The sequence below is a fragment of the Callithrix jacchus genome, chromosome 7 (assembly GCF_049354715.1).
Source record: "Callithrix jacchus isolate 240 chromosome 7, calJac240_pri, whole genome shotgun sequence".
In the NCBI taxonomy this organism is placed as follows: domain Eukaryota; kingdom Metazoa; phylum Chordata; class Mammalia; order Primates; family Cebidae; genus Callithrix; species Callithrix jacchus.
This window is the reverse complement of record NC_133508.1, coordinates 64,996,523-65,010,493: the sequence shown is the minus strand read 5'-3', so window position 1 is coordinate 65,010,493 and position 13,971 is coordinate 64,996,523. Positions and strand designations below refer to the sequence as shown.

The window sequence follows — 13,971 nt, the reverse complement described above, 5'->3', positions numbered from 1 at the left end:
GGGAAGGGTACCTGCCTTACTGGTAGAACTGGCTCTACTATAAAGCCTTAATAATAAAAACATTGTGTTGCTGTCACTGAAACAAAGAAAAAAAATGAAATGAAATGGAGAACTTAAAAATAAAATACCTACATGGAAACCTATGTGACAATGGTAGCAGCACAAAGCACTGAACACTGTTCTTTGGATGGTGGTAGAAAAACGAATTCACTGCCAGGAGAAGAAACCTGGGTTTTTATAAACCCCCTAGAAAATGGACTCTAGATGAATTAAAGATCTCAATGTGAAAGTTAAAACTATAAAGCTAAGAAGGAAAATCTGTGTTACCTAGGGGTAAATAAAGACTTCCTAAACAAAATTCGAGGCCACTGCCTTTATTACCATATAGCACAAGCTCACAGCCTCTAATGTTATAAACCTTACACACAAATGGCCAAACAAGAAATTTTTATTTCCAAAACCTAATTTACTCCAGTTTCTCCTCTTTATACAGTGGGATTAGATAGATTCTCTGTGATGTCCTGAGCCTTTAATGTAGAAAGGCTGTCATGAAAACGAAATCATCACGAGGCATCCTCCTCCCTGAAGGAAGAATGCTGGCAGTGGTGAAATGGAGCATTTAAAACATTTTTTCAAACAAGTAAGGACAGGCCCCAAATGTGGAGAGATTCTCTTAGTCACATGAGCCTCTTGGGGTCTATTTTTTCTAGGTGAACCAGAGGTTTTAGCTGCTCTGCAAAGTTCCTCATGTCATCAGAAACCATGTCCTGTCCAGCGGGTGCAACTACGCTTAATTCCACGAGATAGGAAAGTGACAAGGCCTCAGTGCTGTCTGTGTTCCCTGGCACCAGGATGCGGAAAATCTTGTAAACCATAATCTTCATGATGCCCTTTCGGAACAAGTGTCCCTTAGCAACAAACTCATGGTCCATGCGGAAGCCCATTTCCATCAAGAAGTCGGTGAGGTTCTCAGACGTGGCAATGTCCACGCAGTTTCGCACCAGGGCGTGGCGATTCTTGTCTCCCATTTCTGGTTGTCCCAGGTAGCGCAGATGCCAGGGTGCCCCTGCCCTGTCCATAGAGCGTCGGGCCCTTAGAACAAATGGGCTGGCTTGCTGGCCCTTAAGGAGGAATACCATCTCATGGTCAAGGAAAGTCTCAGGTTCCATGTTGTCACACAAACCACGAAGGCGGTGGATGAGGCTTTCCAAACTGTGATCTAAAACACTTCCTGAAAAGGGAAAAAGCACCTCTGAGTCCTATCTTTCCTTTTAGGTCATGGAATTAGCATAAAATTGAAAAAAATTAAAATGAAAAACCAAAGCAGTTTAGTGAAGCATTTCACAACACATAGGGCCAACACATGAGATTTTAGAGGAGTTACACTAGCAAAATATTGTATAACGTTGTGAGACAGTTATTATTTTCCTTTTCAATTTTTTGGAATTTTCTTATTTAGTACTACAAAGTCTTTAGGCCTTCTCTAATGCTAATTTCCAACATGCCTTGGACTTAGAGCCTTTAATCAGCTACAGTGTCTATCTAGAATGTAATAATACTGGCTGGGCATGGTGGCTCATGCCTGAAATCCCAGCACTTTGGGAGGCTGAGGTGGGCAGATCCTGAGGTCAGGAGATTGAGACTACCCTGGCCAACATGGTGAAATCCCATCTCTACTAAAAACACAAAAATTAGCTGGGTGTGGTGGCGCGTGCCTGTAATCCCAGCTACTCGGGAGGCTGAGGCAGGAGAATCACTTGAATCTGGGAGGTGAAGGTTTTGATGAGCAGAGATCGCACCATTGCACTCCAGCCTGGATAACAGAGTGAGACTCCATCTCAAAAAAAAAAAAATTAATAATACTGTTTTAGCTATGTATTTATTTATTTGCTTTTATAGAAATGGGGTCTCACTACATTGTTGTCCAGCTTGGTCTTGAACTCCTGGCCTTGGTCTCCCAAAGTGTTGGGATTACAGGCGTAAGCCAACATGCCCAGCCAATAACACTATTTTGTTGTCATATACTTTAACAATTGCCTTCAATTTCCAACAAATAAAAGTCTTTCATTTATAGAAGAAATATAAAGTTTCCTTTTTTTTTTTTTCCTGAGATGGTGTCTCGCTCTGTCACAGGCTAGAGTGCAGTGGCATGATCTCAGCTCACTGCAACTCTGCCTCCTGGGTTCAAACGATTCTCCTGCCTCAGCCTCCTGAGTGACTGGAATTACAGGCATGCACCACCATGCCCAGCTAATTTTTGTATTTTTTAGTAGAGATGGGGCTTCACCATGTTGGCCAGGATGGTCTCGATCTCTTAACCTCGTGAACTGCCCACCTCGGCCTCCCAAAATGCTGGGATTACAGGCGTGAGCCACCGCGCCCAGCTAAAGTTTCCTTTTTATCAGGAAAAGCTTTCCTCTTCTGTATCTAAGTAGGAGAGAATTAATTGCTTCATAGAATCTTCATCCCCTTGGCAACATCTGAAATGGTTGTTATAGTAGATTATACCCACTGTGAAATCTATTCTTCCCTTGGCCTCTGAGACACAACTCTCTTGGTTCTTCACTTAACTCGCTGACCATTCCTTTTAAGTCTTCTTTGCTTGGTGTTTCTCATCTTCCCTAAACACTGGAGGACTAGGACTCAATATTAGTCCTCTCTTGTATCAATACTCTTTTCCTCCCTATGTGACATTTGTGTCATCTTTTTTCTTTTGAGACAGAGTCTCGCTCTGTCGCCCAGGTTGGAGTGCAGTGGCACAATCTTGGCTCACTGCAAGTAAAGTTAATTTTCTTCTTCTTCTTTTTTTTTTTCAAGTTGGGGTTTCAGCATATTGGTCAGGCTGGTCTTAAACTCCTAACCTCAAGTGATCCCCCGGCCTCAGCCTCCCAAAGTGCTGGGATTATAGGCATGAGCCACTGTGCCCGGCAATTATGTCGCTATGTGACATTTGGTCCCATGGCTTTAAATATCACTTATGGCCTGAGGACTCCCACATTTTTATCTCTGAACTACAGAAGAAAACATCTAACTGACTACTCAATTTCTCCACTTGGATGCTGAACAGACATCTTTATCTTAACACATTCAAAATCAAATTGTTGATTTTTTCCTCCAAAATTTTATTCATCCTGTAGTCGTCGCCATCACAGTAAATGGCAACTCTCTGCTTCTTGGTTACCTAGGCCAAAATCATCTTTGACTTCTTTCTTTCTCCCACATCCTACATTTAATCTGTATTTTTGAAATAAATGCAGAATGCAACCACTTCTCACTCCCTTCGTCACTTCAACCTAGTCCCGTCTAATGAAGTCAGCTTCATTTCTTGCCTGGTCTTTGCAATAGTTGTTTCTGCCTTTGTCTTCTTCTCTTCTCCAAATGAAAGCCCAATGGTCTTTTAAAATGTTGGGCAGATAAGCGGGGTGCGGTGGCTCATGCCTGTAATCCCAGCACTTTGGGAGGCCTAGGCAGGTGGATCACCTGAGGTTGGGAGTTCGAGGTCAGCCTGACCAACAGGGAGAAACCCTGTCTCTACTAAAAATACAAAATTAGCTGGGCATGGTAGGGCATGCCTATAATCACAGCTACTAGGGAGGCTAAGGCAGGAGAATTGCTTCAACCTGGGAGGCAGAGGTTGCAGTGAGCTGAGATCATGCCATTGCACTCCAGCCTGGGCAACAAGAGCAAAACTCAATTAAAAAAAAAAAAAAAAGGCGGGGCACAGTGGGTCACACCTGTAATCCCAGCATTTTGGGAGGCCAAGGCGGGCAGATCACAAGGTCAGGATATCAAGACCATCCTGGCTAACTTGATGAAACCCCATCTCTACTAAAAAAAATACAACAACAACAAAAATTAGCTGGGTATGGTGGCATGCACCTGTAATCCCAGCTACCTGGGAGGCTAAGGCAGGGGAATCGCTTGAACCGGGAGGCAGAGGTGGTAGTGAACGGAGATGGCACCATTGCACTCCATCCTGGGTGACAGAATGAGACTCTGTCTCAAATAAATAAATAAATAAATTGGGCAGATAACACTCCTCTACTCAGAACTTTCTAGTAGTTTCCTATGTCACTTAGAATAAAAGGCAACATCTTTACCACTGTTGACAAGACCCTAGATATTACAGTCTCTGCTACCTGTCCAACATCATCTCTTTCTACTCTTCCCCTTGATCACTGTCTCCAGGAGTGGCCTTCCTGCCAGAGCTCATTCCCCTATTCTCTATGCTGAGGATGTTCTTCCCATCTGCATGGGAACTTTGTCAGGTCTCTGCTCAAAGGTGACTTTATCATCAAGGCCTTTTCTGATCATCCTAATAAAACAGTATGTGTCCCACCAAACTCTAGCCACTTTCCTGCTTTATTTTGATGACATAGTTTTTTGTTTTTGTGAGATAAGATTTCAACTCTGTCTCCAGGCTATAGGGCAGTGGCATGATCATAACTCTCTGCAGCCTCCATCTCCTGGGCTCAAGTGATCCACCCACCTTAGCCTCAGCCTCCCAAGTAGTTTGGACTACAGGTGCAAACCACCATGCCCAGCTAATTTTTTTTTTTTTTAAGATGGAATCTTGTTCTTGTCGCCCAGGCTGGAGTGCAATGGCCCGATCTCAGCTCACTGCAACCTCCACCTCCTGGGTTCAAGTGATTCTCCTCCCTCAGCCTCCCAAGTAGCTGGGATTACTTGCACCTGCCACTACGGCCAGCTAACTTTTTGTATTTTTAAGAGAGATGGGGTTTTGCCGTGTTGGCCAGGCTGGTCTCAAACTCCTGACCTCAGGATCTGCCTGCCTTGGCCTCCCAAAGTGCTGGGATTATAGGTGTGAGCCACCATACCTGGCCAACTTTTAAAATTTTTTTAGTAGAGACAAAGTCTTGCTATGTTGACCAGACTAATCTTGAATTCCCAAACTCAAGCAATACTCCAGCCTTAGCCTCCCAAATGCCTGAAATTACATATAGATTTTTTTTAGTCATCTTTCTCCCTCCATGGGCTATGACTCAAATGTTAGGAACATATTCAAATACTTGTTGATAAATCTGGCTGGGCGAGATGGCCCATGCTTGTAATCCCAGCACTTTGGGAGGCTGAGGTGAGTGGATCACCTGAGGTCAGGAGTTTGAGACCAGCCTGGCCAACATGGCAAAACCTTGTCTCTACTAAAAATACAATAAAATTAGCCCAGCGAGGTGGCATCCACCTGTAATCCAAGCTACTCGGGAGGCTGAGACATGAGAATCCCTTGAATCCAGCAGGTGGTGGTTGCAGTGAGCCGAGATCACGCCACTTCGCTCTAGCCTGGCTGACAGAGCAAGATTCCGTCTCAAAACAAAAAACAAAAAGCCAAACACTTGTTGACTAAATCCGTTAAAGCAAATAAGGATATATTAGTGTAACAATGCCAAAAAGTGGTAAAGGGACTCAAATGACTGAATATTTGAAAACAGGCAGGGTTATAAGAAAAGCAATGGACAAGGTCCTAGTATCATAGGACAGAAAATGTTAGAATTGCTGGGTACAGTGTCTCACGCCTGCAATCCCAGCACTTTTAGAGGCTGAGGCGGGCAGATCACTGGAGTCCAAGAGTTCAAGACCTGCCTGGACAACATTGCAAAATCCCGTCCCTACAAAAAATACAAAAATAAAAAAATAGCCAGGCATGGTGGTGTGTGCCTGTGGTCCCAACTACTAGGGTGGCTGAGGTGGGAGGGCTGCTTGAGCCCAGCAGGCTGAGGTTGCAGTGAGACAAGATCGCATCACTGCACTCCAGCCTGGGTGACAGAGTGAAACCCCATCTCAAAAAAAAAAAAAAAAAAGAAAAGAAAATGTTAGGAGCAGGGAATGGCTCACCATTGCATCCTACATTCAGGACAGTCTCAGAAATGTTCGTTCCTCAAACATCTTAGGTGCTTTATAAGTGTGTTGGTTCATTCAATGTATGCTTACTAAATGCTGTCCTGGGGGCACTGTGCTAGGCTCTGCCCTTGTGGACATTACAGTTTAGTAGTGGAAACAAGAAATAAATAAGTAAGGCTGAGTGCAGTGACTCATGCCTGCAATTCGAGCACACTGGGGATGCTGAGGTGGGAGGAATCATGTGAGTTCAGGAGTTCGAGACTAGCCTGGGCAACATAGTGAGACTTCATCTCTACTAAAAATAAAAAATAATAATTAGCTGGGCGTGGTAGCATGGGCCTGTAATCCCAGCTACTGAGGAGGCGGATGCGGTGGGATTGATTGCTTGAGTCTAGGAGGTTGAGGCTGCAGTGTGCTGTGACTGCACCACTACATTTCAGCCTGGGTGAGAGAGCAAGACTCTGTCTCCACATAACCAAACAAGTAAATGAAAACAAGGAAATAAAAGAGAATCAGATGGAGAGGAACTGGAGGGGACAAAGGGGAGGAAACTACTCTGAGATGTTGGAGTGGTCAGAGGACTCTCTAAGGGGATGACAGATGAGCTAAGACCCTACGATGAAAATGAAATGGTTAGCTGGGCGTGGTGGCTCATGCCTGGAATCTCAGCACTTTGGGAGGCCGAGGAATGCGGGTCACAAGGTCAAGAGATGGAGACCATTCTAGCCAACACAGTGAAACCCCATCTCTATTAAAAATATAAAAATTAGCCAGGCATGGTGGTGCACACTGTAGTCCCAGCTACTTGGGAGGCAGAGGCAGGAGAATTGCTTGAACCTGGGAGATGGAGGTTTGCAGTCAGCCTGGGCAAAAGAGTGAAGAATCCATCTAAAAAAAAAAATCAGAGAAACACGACCTAGAAAGATAGTTGCTAAGGGATAGTTACAGGGGAGTGGGAATCAGTGTTTAATGGATACAGAGTTGCAGTTTTACAGGATGAAAAACTATTTTAGGTTGGGCACAGTGGCTCATGCCTATAATCCCAGCACTTTGGGAGGCCAAGGTAAGTTGATCACTTGAGTCCAAGAGTTCAAGACCAGTCTGGCCAACATGACAAAACCTCAACTCTCTACTAAAAAATACAAAAATTAGGTGGGCATGGTGATGCACACTTGTAATCCCAACTATTCGGAGGCCTGAGATGTAAGAATCCCTGGAACCCAGGAAGTGGAGGTTGCAGTGAGCCAATATTGTGCCACTGCATTCCAGCCTGGGTGACAGATCGAGACTCTGTCTCAAAGGAAAAAAAGTTCTATTAAGTATTTTTTCAAGCTATTCACAATAAACACGAGTTCTAAAGATCTGTTGCTTAACAATGTTAATATACTTCACACTACTGAACTGTACACTTAAATATGTTATGATGACAAATTTAATATGTTTAATGCATATAAAACTATAATATGAAGTAACAATTAAAAACATAGCTGATTGCCAGAAACTGTGCAGGCTGCTTTTGTGTTAAGTCTCTCATCTTCACGGAAGCTGAACAGAGAAGAGGAAAACAGGTAATCCAAGTTCCCTGGTTCACTTACCCTGCAGCAGGTACTCCATCATGTTAATGGTGCCCCCAGTGACAGGCATCATGGTGACTGGAGGTGCCTCCATGGTGTCTAAGTTGAAGACAACACAACTCAGAATGCCCAGTCAGGTAAGGCATGAGATATACCTGAAAAAGAATTCACTTGTTTATACATCAGAGTGGTGGAGAAAGACCAGATCTGTTGTGGCACTAGCCTTCAAATCAAAAGATTCATTCATTCAAAAACGTCTGAGTATCTCCTTATATGGCCAGTTCCAGGAACTGATAATACAGAAATATAAAAGGGAGATCTAATCATGGAGTTATACCATAACCTTCTAGTCTCAAGTTCTGAAACTTCCAAGTTACCTGTGCAATCTTGAGAAAGTCCTACAACCCCTCACCCTGGGACTCAATGTATTCCTTATAAAATAAGGCCAATTTTTTTTTTTTGAGATGGAGTTTCACTCTTGTTATCCAGGCTGGAGTGCAATGGGGTGATCTCTGTTCACTGCAGCCTCCGCCTCCAGGATTCAAGCGATTCTCCTGCCTCAGCCTCCCGAGTAGCTGGGATTACAGGCATGTGCCACCACGCCCGCCCGGCTTTTTCTGTATTTTTAGTAGAGATGGGGTTTTGCCATGTTGGCCAGGTTGGTCTTGAACTCCTTGGCCTCAGGTGAGTCTCAGGTGATCCGGCCTCCCAAAGAGCTGGGATTACAGGCATGAGCCACCGCGTCCAGCCGAGGCCAGTATTTTTTAATTTCGGAGGCTATGTGGCTCTAATGACATAATAAAGAGGAAACAAAATTCAGAGGAACTGAAAAGTGACTTAAGGGCCCTTAATTTTATAGATGAGGATACTGAGACTCGGAGAGGGGCAGAAGGATACACAGAGCAAGTTGGTGGCAGAGTTTGGACCAAACTAGAATCTAGGCATTCCATCTCTCTAAAAATGCCTTCCCCTCTCCCTTTTTGTTTTTTGGAGACAGGATCTCGATCTGCAGCACAGGCTGGAGTGCAATGGGGAGTTCCCAGTTCACTACAGCCTCGAACTCCTGGGCTCAAGCGATCCTCAGCCTCCCGATCTACCTCCCAAGTAGCTAGACTACAGGCGGGAGAGCCACTGCGGCTGGCCTGAAAATGCCTTTTAAAGAGAGCCAAGAGAAAGTTATTTTAAGATGATGGTGTATAGGTCCCTTTAAGCCGCATCCAGAACACGTGTCCATTTAAACACTAGAAACACACCTCCTTGAGGCTCTAGCTTCTTCTCAGGAAGCCGGGAATTATATTCACCCGCGCACCTAGGCGCCTTTGAGCGACGATTAGATTCCAGCCCTCCGGTTAACCGAGCCCCGGAAGCCCTTAGACGGAAGCAACCAGCCAACTTCCTCCTCTTTTCACCTCCGATCGGAAGCCGAAGTCTCACAAACCTCGAAACTGCCGTTCCGGAACGTAAGGGTGCCGAGAAGGCCAAAGAGCTTCATTGCGGACAGACAACCAAAAACGCATGCGCGAAATCCCGGGCTGCTGTAAGAAAGATGGCGCCCTCCTTTGGAGCATTCCTCCGGGAGCTACCTGAAGCCTTGATGTCACAGGCCTTCCTCTAGGAAAATATTTTTAGGTTTGACAACCTGGAGATGTACTTGTGTAGAAAGTCTCTTGGAACTGTTAAGACTTACAGAGATTATCATGAACTTAAAAAAAAAAACAAAAACTGGGCTGGTCCGAAGGTAGTGAGTTATCTCAATTGATTGTTCACAGTTACACAGATCGAACTCCTTGTTCTACTCTTTCCCCCCTTCTCACTACTGCACTTGACTAGAAAAAAGAAAAATAAAATTAAATTAAATTAAAAACACACACACACACACACACAAACTGAGGGGTTAGGCATGGTGGCTCATGCCTGTAACTCTAGCACTTAGGGAGGCCAAAGTGGGCGGGTCACTTGAGTTCAGGAGTTCAAGACCAGCCTAGCCAACATGGTGAAACCCCGTCTCCACTAAAAATACACTAAAAAACCGGGCATGGTGGCGCATGCCTGTACTTTCAGCTACTGGGGAGGCTGAGGTGGGAGAATCACTTTAACCCGGGAAGCGGAGGTTGCAGCAAACCTACATTTCACCACTTGCACTATAGCCTGGATGATAGAGAGAGACTGTATCCAAAAAAAAAAAAAAAAAGAAAAAGAAAAAGAAAAAAAGAAAGTAAAGGAATAAAGAATGGCTACCCCCATAGGCAGAGCAGGCGAGTGGAAAAGGTGTAGGCCTAGATCCAGGAGTACTCTGCATGCCAAACTAAAGAATAGATGTGGCCAGGCACGGTGGCTCACGCCTGTAATCTCAGCACTTTGGGAGGCCAAAGCGGGCAGATCACAAGGTCAGGAGTTCAAGACCAGCCTGACCAACATGGTGAAACCCCGTCTCTACTAAAAATACAAAAATTAGCTGGGCATGGTGGGGCATGCCTATAATCCCAGCTACATAGGAGGCTGAGGCAGGAGAATTGTTTGAACCCAGGAGGCGGAGGTTGCTGTGAGCTGAGATCGCGCCACTGTACTCCAGCCTGGGTGACACAGCGAGACTCCGTCTCAATTTAAAAAAAAAAAGAATAGATGTGAGCTTTAAAGGAACTCTGATTGCAATGTCGAGAAAAGTTTGGGAAAGGAGAGCCTGGAGAAAAAAGATCAGGCCGGGCTCAGGTGGCTCAGACCTGTAATTCCAGCACTTTGGGAGGCAAGGTGGGCAGATGGCTTGAGCTCAGGAATTCAAGACCAGCCTGAGCAACATAGTGGAAACCTGTCTCTACAAAATATACAAAAATTAGCTGAGTGTAGTGGGTCGCATCTGTACTCCCAGCTACTTGGAAGGCTGAGGTGGGAGGATTGCTTGAGCCTGGGAGGCAGAGGTTGCAGTGAACTGAGATAGGTTACTGCACTCCAGCCTGTGCAACAGAGGGAAAACCTATCTGGAAAAAAATTAAAGAAAGAAAAAAAGACCAATGAGGTGCTTTGGTATAACTCTGGCTGAGCAACAACTGTGAGAAAAAGATTTTAAAAACCTAACAGAGGAAATTAGCTGGGTGTGGTGGCACACACCTGTAGTCCCAGCTACTCAGGTAGCTGAGGCACAAGAATCACTTGAACCCAGGAGGCAGAGTTTGCAGTGAGCCGAAATCACGCCACTGCACCCCAGCCTGGGCAACAGAGCAAGACTCTGTCTCAAAAAAAAAAAAAAAATATATATATATATATATATATATATATATAATATGTAAAAGAATTATTTAATGACTAACCAGAGGTAAAGACAGAGAGATAGAGTCACAAATGTCCAGATTTCTACCTTGAGTGGCCATTGCAGTATGTTTTTTTTTTTTTTTTTTTTTTGAAATGGAGTCTCACTTGGTCGCCCAGGCTGGAGTGCAGTGGTGCCATCTAGGCTCACTGCAACCTCCACCTCCCGGGTTCAAGCGATTCTCCTGCCTCAGCCTCCTGAGTAATTGGGATTACAGCACGCAGTACCACACCTGGCTAATTTTTGTGTTTTTAGTAGAGACGGAGCTTCATCATGTTGGTCAGACTGGTCTCGAACTCCTGACCTTGTGATCCACCCGCCTCGGCCTCCCAAAATGCTGGGATTTACAGGCATGAGCCACAGCACCCAGCCAGCACTTTTTTCTGTAAGCTAGAAAACACAGAGCAGTGTGGGTGAGACAGGAAACATGAGTTCATTGAGCATCAGGTGTCTATGGGACACCCAAATGGCAAAGTTCAGGGGAGAGAAAGATTTCAAAACCATAGCCTTGTGTGGTAACTAAAGGGCATGACAATGAATGAGATAACCCTGAAAGAGTGTACTAAATAAGAAAAGAACATTGACAAGGATTGGGCCTTGCACAGCACTCTGGCAGTTATTAGAGTTGCATATGCCCTAGGGTTTAGGATGTGCCTCTTGATCGACCTGGTGATTCACAAGATTGGGCAGAGTGAGCCGTTCTCGGTGTTGTAATGATTAGAGGAGGCTGTGAACTTCTTTGGTCTCTCTTCCTATACAGACACTAATTGCAGCATAGAAAGTCTAGTGAATTACAGGTCATTTGAGGCAGCATAGGATTTACCCAAATTTTAGCTGGTATTTTGAAGAAGGGTAAATGTTTTTTTAAAGAGGTAGGGGAGATAGAAAATGGGTAAACAATATAATAATACCTAAAGGAGGCCTAGGGATTATAGGCAAAGGTTTCTCTGATAAGGATATGATGCCTGGAGCTTAGGATGAGGCTCACCCCTGTACTTTGCCACTACCCAGCTGTGCAACCTTGGGCAATTCACTTCCCCTCTCTGAGCCTCAGCTTCCTTTTTTTATAAAATAGAGATAATAATAGTACTTTCTTTCTTTTTTTTTTTTTTGAGGAAGAAAGAGGAAGAAAAAGAGGGAGAGAGAATGGGAATGTTGCTTTATTCTAAAAATAGGTATTGAAAACCTCTTTTATGCCAATAATTGTGCTTAATAATGGCCGATCAATATTTCATTTAAACCTATGAGTAGGTGTGATATGGTACTGACAAGAATGTGTATTTTGTGTATTTAAAGTGGAGAGCTCTATACATGTTTATTAAGTTTACTTGTTCCGGATCTGAGTTCAAGTCCTGGATATCCTTATTAACTTTCTGTCTCGTTAATCTATCTAATATTGGTGTTGAAGTCTCCCACTATTATTGTGTGGGAGTCTAGGGAGTCTAAGTCTCTTTATAGGTCTTATGTATCTGGGTGTTAGGATCGTTAGCTCTTATTGTTGCATCGATCCTTTTACCACTATATCTTTGTTGCTTTAAAATCTATTTTATCAGATGCGAGAATTGCAACTCCTGCTTTTTATTTATTTATTTATTTGTTTTTGCTCCCATTTGGTTGGTAAATCTTTCTCCATCCCTTTGTTTTGAGTCTTTGTGTATCCTTGCATGTGAAACGGGTCTGGATGTAGTTAACATCAAATGGCAGTAATCCTAAATTTAAATCAACTAAATCCCCCAATCAAAAGATACAGCCAAAACCCATTATTGGTCTGGATGTATGCTACATCCAGACCAATAATAGTACTTTCAAAGAAGGAGTTCACAAAAATAAAATGAGATGGTTATAAAGCATTTAACATAGTGCTTGGCTTATTGTAAGCACTTAATATTTTTATTATCTTATTTATTTATTTTATTTTTATTTAATTTAACTTTTTTTTTAATTTAGAGAAAGGTCTCACTACGTTGCCCACGCTGGTCTCCAACTCCTGACCTCAAGCCATCTTCCCATCTCGGTCTCCCAAAGTGCTGGGATTATAAGTGTGAGCCATTGTGCCCGGCCTGTAGGCACTTACTAAGTAGTAGCTATTATTTTCTTTTATAGCTCTCATTGGAATAGTCACATGAGTCATGTGCTATATGCTATCTTTTTAAAATTTATTTATTTTAACCCAAGTGCTCATCAGCATTTTGTTTGTTTTTAAGAAATGGGGTCTCACTGTCGCCCAGGCTGGAGCATAGTGGTGGGATTACGGCTCTCTGCAACCTCAACCTCCTGGGCTCAAGTGATCCTCTCACCTCAGCTTCCCAAATAGCTGGGACACAGGTGCACATCACCATAACCAGCTAATTTTATTTTATTTATCTATTTTGAGATGGAGTCTTGCTCTGTCGCCCAGGCTGGAGTACAGTGGCACGATCTTGGCTCACTGCAGCCTTTGCCTCCTGAGTTCAAGCAATTCTCCTGCCTCAGCCTTCTGAGTAGCTGGGGTTACAGGCACTGGCCACCATGCCCAGCTAATTTTTGTATTTTTAATATAGATGGGGTTTTACCATATTGGCCAGCCTGGTCTTGAACTCCTGACCTTGTGATGACCTCATAATCCACTCACCTCAGCCTCCCAAAGTGCTAGGATTACAGGTGTGAGCCACCGTGCCTGCTTTTTTCTTTTCTTTTTTTTTTTGATGGAGATGGGGGTCTTCCTATGTTGTCCAACGTGGTCTTGAACTCCTGGGTTCAAGCGGTTCTCCCACTTTGGCCTTCCAAAGTGCTGGAGTTAGAAGTGTGAACTACCATGCCCCATCCTAGCTACATTCTATGAGTGTATTTATTTTTTTTTGTTTTTGCTCTTTTATTTATTCATTTTTTTAAAAATATTTTTTTCAGCCAGGTGCAGTGGCTCACAACTGTAATCCTAGCACTCTGTGAGGCCGAGGCAGGTGGATTGCCTGAACTCAGGAGTTCCAGATCACCCTGGGCAACATGGTGAAACCTTGTCTCTACTAAAAATACAAAAAAAAAAAAAATAATAATAGCTACTTGGGAGGCTGAGGCAAGAGAATTGCTTGAACCTGGGAGGTGGAGGTTGCAGTGAGTAGAGATCTTGCCACTGCACTCCAGCCTGGGTGACAGAGCAAGACTCTGTCTCCAAAAAAAAAAAGAAAAAAATTATTTTTTTAATTTTCGGGAGATTCACTGGATGTGTGCATGTATTGTGTGCATAGCTCATCTCCC

The 13,971-nt window shown here is 43.8% G+C and overlaps 1 protein-coding gene across 2 annotated transcripts; it reads right to left on the bottom strand.

Annotated features, from left to right (window-relative positions):
* Positions 1–358: 358 nt before the first annotated feature.
* On the bottom strand, positions 359–8,809 carry MED18 (mediator complex subunit 18). Of its 2 annotated transcripts, none has more exons than XM_002750513.6 (3): positions 8,687–8,809; positions 7,455–7,588; positions 359–1,231 (listed from the first exon to the last, which is right to left on the bottom strand). In XM_002750513.6, the coding sequence occupies exons 2-3, from the start codon at positions 7,525–7,527 to the stop codon at positions 678–680; spliced, it is 627 nt and encodes a 208-aa protein (XP_002750559.1). In that variant the 5' UTR covers positions 7,528–7,588; positions 8,687–8,809; the 3' UTR covers positions 359–677. The 2 variants fall into 2 exon arrangements, with proteins under 2 accessions (XP_002750559.1, XP_002750560.1); XM_002750514.6 differs by having other exon boundaries at positions 8,743–8,809.
* Positions 8,810–13,971: the final 5,162 nt, after the last annotated feature.